The sequence below is a fragment of the Neophocaena asiaeorientalis genome, unplaced genomic scaffold (assembly GCF_003031525.2).
Source record: "Neophocaena asiaeorientalis asiaeorientalis breed wild unplaced genomic scaffold, Neophocaena_asiaeorientalis_V1.1 scaffold242, whole genome shotgun sequence".
In the NCBI taxonomy this organism is placed as follows: Eukaryota; Metazoa; Chordata; class Mammalia; order Artiodactyla; family Phocoenidae; genus Neophocaena; species Neophocaena asiaeorientalis.
In genome coordinates, this window is record NW_020172451.1 from 4,739,228 (window position 1) to 4,747,255 (window position 8,028).

Genomic DNA, 8,028 nt, shown 5'->3' on the forward strand with positions numbered 1-8,028 from the left:
AAGCTGGGCCAGGGGCCTCCTCCGGGCTTCCCACCATGACAGCTCCATCACACCATGGGTCCATCAGACCATGTAGGGTCAGTCTGTTGGAGAGGGGCTACCTCTCTATCAGACTGAGCGTTCCAGCAGCACGGGCTCTGTTGCCTCATAGGGTTCAGCGCAAGGCTCTCAACACCCATGCAAAGTCACTGAATGAACTTGAGAATATTGGAAAAACACAAAACAGTTGGAAGAGGAAACAAACCACCAGAGAAAGTTCTTGCTACCATCTTGGTGCATTTTTCCCTCCAGCCTTTTTTCTGTGCCGGTTGTGAGTGTCTGTCGGACATCCCCGTGAGCACCCCAGGAACGCAAGCCTGCCGCCTGTCCGCTTCTCTTCCACAAATTAATGCTGGGTTTGCAGAATGGGAGTGAGGCCTGACAGAGGGGCTGAGTCGCTTGGGGTCATGCAGTTCCAAAAGGAGGGGCCCAGCCCTCCCGACCCCCAGGACTCAGCGCCCGCTGCCCCACAAGAGTCTCAGCCCCAGAAGCCCTTATTTCCCGCTGTCTAGCTGAACGTCCATCGTCTGTGAAGACCAAGAAAACAGGGGTCCCTCACAGAAACACAGGGAGTTCACACGTGGAGCATACCTTACAGGTTTGCGGCTGCCCCTTACCACACGTTCCTAAAACCCCAGCCCCGCCCTCATGTCCGACATTCTCTCTCGTTCCTCAGACAATCTTGGGGCTCCACTCTGTGCCAACCCCGAGCTGAGCCCTGGGACCCAGAGATGAATAGAGCAGAATTCCGCCCTTGGAGCCCCAGGCTGGAGGGGAGGAGACCGGGGAGCTGATCCAGTGCTGGATCAAAGATATGAGCAAAGATTCCAGGGTAAAGGGCACGGGAGAGGCGCCTACCCACCCTGCCTGGGGTGGACGCAGGGCAGCCAGGAGGGCTTCCTGGAAAAGGAGGGTATCTTCCAGCGGGGGCTTGAAGAACCAACAAAAGCCCCCAGTGAAGAAGGGAAGAAAAGAATTCCAGATAGAGGAATGGCAGGAGGAGGGTCCAGAGGAGGGAAAGGCGGACAGCAAGCAGGAATATGAGATGACCTGTAGGCATTGAGCGGGGAGATGACCCGGGCCACCCACAGGGCTCCCTCTCACAGCTGTGGGCAGCGAGTGTGGCTCCAGAGGCCAGTTCCCTTCAGAACCAAGCTTGGCAAAAACTTCCACCTTCAACCATCAGACCTGCAAGGCTCCTGGGGCAGTGGTTCCGGGTTATTTCCTGGGAGGGCCAACCTCAAGGCCTGCCGGGATCTCTCTGGAAACCAGACCTGTCCCAAAGGCCAATCGATGTCCATCAGGCCAACGTGAAGATGTGACGGAGAACAAGGACGCAGGTGTGATTGATTCTACCCCCCCATTCACAAACTGGAGACCAACCCACCAGAGATCACAGAGCATGGAAGCAAGCAGTAAGTGGGCTCGGGCACAGAAGCCAGCCCTCTCTGGCTCCGAGGGCGCCCCCAACCACGGCCTAAGTGTCCCGCATTGGTCCCCAGGGCCTGGAACGCTGGCCCTGGCCAGTGCACCCAGAATGTATTTTATGAATGAGTGAACGAAAGAATCCGAAAGCCCTGTCCTTCCACCCACACCTCCAGCAGCAGGAAGGAGCCATCTGCTACTGTGTTTTGTTGTTGCTGTCACTTTGAAAATCAAACGCACAAACCTGAATTCACAGCTGTGTCACTTCGGGGCGGGCAGGACCCCCAGCCCCTGACCCCGGACTAGAACAGAGTCCAGCACCTCGGCGGAGGGGTCAGACAGCTGAGGACCAAATCTCCACTCGGCCACTAACAGCGTGAGATTGGACCCGACGCGCCCCTGCTCTGAGCCTCGGTGTCTCCGTCACCAAACGGAGGTGCTGAGGACCTACCCTGCTGGGTGGGTGCAGTGAGGACTAAGGAGCTGGGACCCCGCAGGGGTGGGTACAGGGGAGATCCCGTCCCTCTGGCCTCCTCTGCCTATGACCTTGGCCGCCGAATGAGCTCTGAAACCCTCAGCACTAACCAAGCTGGATGTCCTGGCCCTGTGTGCACCCGAATGGCTTACATATTATGAGGCATCCACGTGGCCAAAGGGCAGAGGGGCTGAGGAGGGCTCGGGCTCGCGCGTGACTCAGCGGGACTCGTCAAGGCTGCAGGTCTGGGGTGGGAGGTGCCCCCAGCTGTACGCTGTGCAGGGAAGCCCGGCTGCCGGCATCTCTGATAAATATTTTATCACGGCTCACAGAGCAGGCAGGCCCCAGGAAGGTGCCTGCAGCCTCTGATCCCACAGGGCACCCCTTCCTGCCTGGACAGAAGGAAGTGGCTGGGTGGGGTGCCGGTGGGGTCAGGAGCCCAGATAGCTAGCTCATTCCTGCTCTGCTGTCACTTCAGGTCAGCTCAGCCCAGCAAACGCCCCTGAGCCTCAGCCACAATCTGCCTTGCACTGTGTGGGTGCTGGGTTCCACTCTGCCCTGGACAGCTCCCAGGCTCCTCTGCACTGCCCCCAGAACACCAGCACTCTGCACCTTGGCCTGGTCAGACACCCATTCCTGTTGGCCCAGAGCACTGCCACCTCCTCCAGGAAGTATTCCTGGCTTTTTTCTTCCCACTGTGTGACCTTGGGCAGGCCCATCACACTCTCTGAGCCTGTTTCTAAAATGGGGCTGGTGGTCCCCACTCATGGTGGACCAGATGAGACTGTATAAACAAAGGATCTCCCAGCTCCTTGCCCACATGGATTCATTCTTTTTGGAGGGACCTGAACATTTGGAATCAAATCAATAAATATCATAGGGCATAGGGTGGGACACAGGAACGTATAGAGCCTGGCTCCTGCTTGCAGGGTTCCACAATTTAACTGTGGAGATAGGACCTAAATAATAATAATAATAGTAATAATAAAACAGCAACAGTGATAACAGCTACCACATTTCAAGCCCCCACTACTGCCAGATAATTGACATCACATCCCCTTGTCTACTCCTCCCAGCAGCCCTGTGATATGAGGTTCCCACCCTCATTTCACAGCACGGCAGGAACCTGAGACTCAGAGAGGGGCAGGACCCCGCCTGAGGTCACACAGCTTGGGGGGGCTGACCAGCTGTCCTGCTGGACCTCTGGGGCGTGCCCTCGGGGTCAACACCTGCTTTTCACATCCTTGTCCACGTGGGGGCTCCACTGAGAGGGGGATGGTCCAAGTCAAATGATGAAGATGCTCAGGATACGGCGCAGCCAGTAAAAAATCGTCACTGCTCTTCAGGAGCTAGTGGACTACTGAGGGAACAGGGGAAATGCTAGCAAGTGAAATTACAGCAAGTGAAAAGGAAGAGGATACGGAACTGCGTGTGGTGTGATGACATCCTGTGAAAACAGTTCTACATCAAGATGTACTGATTCAAAAAAGACTGGAAATGATACACAAGATGATAATGTTCACAGGCTGAGGTTACGGGTAAAATCGGAGCCTATTTTCCAGACTTTGTACAACGTGGCTATGTTGGTTTTATAATTTGAAATTTTCCTTAGAAATAGGATTGGGGGGCTTCCCTGGTGGCGCAGTGGTTAAGAATCCGCCTGCCAATGCGGGGGACACGGGTTCAAGCCCTGGTCTGGGAAGATCCCACATGCCATGGAGCAACTAAGGCCATGCGGCCCAGCTAGAGCCTGCTGTGCACTCTAGAGCCTGTGAGCCACAACTACTGAAGCCTGTGCACCTAGAGCCCGTGCTCCGCAACAAGAGAAGCCACCGCAAGGAGAAGCCCGCACACCGCAACGAAGAGTCGCCCCCGCTCGCTGCAACTAGAGAAAGCCTACGTGCAGCAAGGAAGATACAACACAGCCAAAAATAAAAATAAATAAAATAAATAAATTAAAAAAAAAAAGTAGGATTGGTCCACCACAAGGATTTATTGAGCACCTAGTGTTTGCCCTCCCTTGCTGAGAGTTTCCTCCTCTCTCAGCCTCAGATTTAGTCAGTGGGAGGAATGAGATGGACACCACTGTAAGTAACAAAGAACTTGGGGCCACCCTCCCCATCTCTCCATGATTGGGCCTGTCAGCAGCTTAAACCCAGCACAGCCAAAGCCACGCTCAGGATGTTCTCCCACGTTAAGTCAACTGTACCAGGGATCACCACCACCACCACCTACTCAGGTCCTAGACTAACAATCACAGGGGCTCACGAGGTAGTGAGCTCCCTGTCATGGGAATAACCAAGCAAGGAGCGTCATGTCTCTCCACCAAGACGTGGCCTCAATGGCTGTCTTTCAGTCCATCTTAATGAGACCCAAAGTCTTACCAGCTGTGTGACACTGGACAAGATACTGACCTCTCTGTGCCTTGCCCTCCTCATCTGTACAATGGGATCATACAATGACCTCATAAGGCCTAAGAGGGTTAACTGAGAGCAAATATGTAAGATGCCTTCCAGGTGCCTGTCCAGGACTATTATAACTTCACAGCTTTACCTACCCACTTGCGGGAGCTAAGTGGGACAGAAATAAAAATTCCTATTTCACAGATTTGAAAACTGAAGCACAGAGAGTAACCCCCCTCAGACTCAAAGGGAGGTAAGTGACTCCAAGCTGATTGTTTTTGCTGGAGAAACTGCTTTGGCAACACAAAGAAGGCCTTTAGCCAGCCCAGCTGATGGCACAGAAAGCAAAACCTTAAGAACCTTCCAGAAAGTGAGCAGGACTTCTGCTGGGGTCAGAGGAGCCCACGGTGGCAGCTCCTGACAGTGAGGCATCTTGGTGACATTCCCTCACCTTAAGGCACGTAGCATTGTGGAAAGTGGGCACGCACACCTCATGCCAGAGACCCTGGTGTTTGAGCCCCAACCCTGCTCCTTGCTGCCCTGTGTCTCCGGGCAGCCCTTGGCCTCTCCAGGCCTCAGTTTGCCCATCTGTTAACTGGGCATGGCCATGATCACCTTCTGGGCTGCTGGGAGGAGTAAGTGGGACGGTGCCTGGGGAAGACTTCACACAGGGCCTGGCACACAGTAGGTGCTCAGGGAATGGCTGTCCCCTGCTTCCTTCCAGAGGTAAACCCAGGCTTTGGAGTCAGAACCGAGGAGAGCAATACTCCCAGCTGCAATGAGCTACATAGATTTTCCTGAAAATCTTTTCAGAAAGGAGCTGGCCCTGGCCCCTCCCCACTTGCGCCTGGGTGTAGTACGTGGTAATGCAGTAGCAAATGTCACCTCTGTCCTCTCTGCTCTCCCTAGAGGGTACAGATGGGCGCCAGCATCACCTGAGGGCTTCCTTGTGCACCGAGGGACCCTGTACATGGCTTCACCCAGTCATCACGTGACCCCACAAGTGAGTTTCCAACAACAACATTAACACTAATACTGATAAGAACTCCAGGGCCGGTGCCAGGTCAGCCTGACCGCAAGCCGCTGTCACTGCACGACCACCCTACCACACCAACACAGGGCACTGTCCTTCTGGAAACCTCCCATGAAGCCATGCTGTCCTCGCAAGCACCCTATGTGGTAGGTGCTACGATAATCACCACGTCATAGATGAAGAAACCAAGGTGCACACAGACGTTTGGTGACTTGCCAACATCACATAGCTGGTGAGAGGTGGGGCTGAAATTCGAACCCTAATAGCCTGGCTCCAGAACCCAGGTCTTAATCACCTAAGTGTGTTTTCCAATCCACTCTATACAAATGAGAGAACGGAAGCTCAGCAGGTGGACCTGACTCTGGGGTCTCCAGCCTTTGCGGCCCCTCCCTGGCCCCTGCTGGCTCCCCTTCCAGGCCACCCAGAGTCCAGGGTCTGAGGTTAGAGCCAAGTCCTCTACGCAGCGGCACCCGGGCTGCTCCCCTGAGACATCTGGATTCCTGAGTCACTAGAACTCTGCTCACACAGAGTTTCAAAGTCCCTGTGCCTCCAGGTGCTCCCCCACTGAGGTTCGATTTTGAGACATAAAAGAGGGATGTGGTTAAAAGAAAAAAAAAAGAAGGTTATACTGTCACCAGGAAGTCACCTCCTTGTCTCACTCTCCCACGTCTTCATCACAGCCCATGGTCCTAATTCATACCTCCCGACCCTAACTCTGGTCCTCCTCAGCATCCGTACCCCTGAGGGCCACCCTGGGCTATGGGGTGAGTCCCGCAGCAGGACGTCCTGACTCCGCTTTTGACCTGGAGGACCACTGACAGCACGTGTGACCCAACAGCTCCCCATCCAGGTTGCTTCTGTGGCCTCCCCCTTTCTGCATGGGTCCCTCTGCCTCCCTGGGGACGCTTGCCATCCTCCAGGCGAACGAGAACGAATGAATGAATGAATGACTTTTCCTGTTCCTCTCTGGGTGTCACGAGAGCTCTGCTCTCCTTACAGATGTCCCAGAAGATGATTTTGTTCACGTCCATGAATGTCCACAATTTGGGGAAACTGGTGAGGGCCCGGGGCTTTCGCCTTCCTTCTCCCATCCCAGCCTCTCCAGAATCTGCCGGGAGTCGCCGGGGGACAAGGGTGTTGTCTCCCAGTGCCTGCCATGAGCAAGAGAGCTGGCACCGGCGCACAGCCGGATGCCATAAAAATGCTGCCTGAGGCTGCGAGGCAATTCCACGTGCCCGTCCTCAGGCCTTTTAAGCCACCCATTAGAAACAAAAAATCCATCAGCTAACAAATGTTTCTGCACAGACCACTCGCCCTGCTGATGAGAAATTAAGTTCATGTGACTGTCCCCATCACCAGAGAGTTAAAACAGTCGAGACACACGGAGTGCCAGCCACTCTCAAAACGGGTACCCACCCCCACCGCCAGTTTGCGGTGAGCTTGTGATATGTCGGGTGTTGTGCCTCTTTGCATCCTGACTACCCACAAGGAGTTCGTAATTTTAAGGTTCCCAGTTTTCAGATAAGGAAACTGAGGCCCAGAGAAGCAGTGACTTGCCCAGGGCCACACAGCCAGCCAGTGGTGGATGCTGACCCAGGTGCTAACCCAGGTCAGCTTGATTCTCTAGCCCTCACCCACCCCTTACCACCATTTAAACAAATGGCTCAGAATGCCAGACCATTTGGCAGGAAAGACCCTAGGGAGGCCCTAATCTCCTCTGACTGACGGGGACGTGGGCTCAGAGAGGGCAAGTGGCTTGCCCAGGGACACAGCAAGGCCATGCCCCCAGGATGGACTCCTCTTGGGTCCGCTCCACTGCCTGCCAGCCAGAGGGAGCTAATATGACCTTGTCCGATCACCCAAGGCCACCAGCCAGCGGCACTCACACCTGAACGCGCACCAGAAGAGGGGGGAGGAGTGGTAAAATGTATATTCCTGGTGTCCCATCAGCGGTCAGGATAGGAGTCCAGGAATCCGCGTTATATCAAGCCCTGTCATTAAAGAGGACAGTCTGGTGGTCCCCGGCTCTTGCCCCAGAGCCCCCAGCTTACTCCTCTAGGGAGGGTCTTGGGTTGGGCCTGGTGCAGCAGGTCTGAGAGGCCACAGAGAGCTCGCCCTCCCCCTCCAGATGCAGTCCAGGGACCAGCCTTTGGGATCCCTGGGAACTCAGGCACAGCCACGCTCTAGCCAAGAGCATCGCTAATCACCTGGACACGCTGGGTTCTCACAGCAGCTGCACACAGCTCTCAGGGCTGCCCTGAGCCACGGATGGGGAAATGGAGCTCGCCCTCAGGAAGTGGCCTGGCCGAGCAGGGCTGAGACCACACCCTGTGACCTTCGGGCCAGGGACCCTCCCCCAGCGCAGCAAGTTCTCCCCTACCTTGGCTCCATCGGAGAAAACCTTAGAAAGCGTCAGGCGCTGCTCATGTGAACGGGCTCTCTGCATGATGAGGTTTTGCCAGAGGCCCACACCCCGGACCGGGCAGACCTGCCCCGTGTGCCACCTCTCAAGGGACGGGAGGGGGCTCACCAGGTTGAGGGCACGAACCTCTACAGGCTCTGCCTCTGCCCTCAGCTGTGCCTGCTGCCCCAAACGCACCCGCACAGCTCTGCAGGGCCAGCTCCCTGCAGGAAGGTGGCGGGCGGCCCAGGCC

General features: G+C 55.6%; 1 protein-coding gene across 2 annotated transcripts in view; it reads right to left on the minus strand.

Annotated features, from left to right (window-relative positions):
* PRR5 (proline rich 5) overlaps positions 1-7,773 on the minus strand; it is a 50,279-nt gene extending 42,506 nt beyond the window's left edge. Inside the window, exon 1 of one of the 2 annotated variants that reach the window (XM_024737568.1) lies at positions 7,755-7,773. In XM_024737568.1, the coding sequence (XP_024593336.1) occupies positions 7,755-7,765 (11 nt within the window). In that variant the 5' untranslated portion in view covers positions 7,766-7,773. Of the gene's footprint in view, positions 1-1,708; positions 1,761-7,754 lie in introns of those variants that run through there. The other variant, XM_024737569.1, reaches the window with a different exon arrangement.
* Positions 7,774-8,028: the final 255 nt, after the last annotated feature.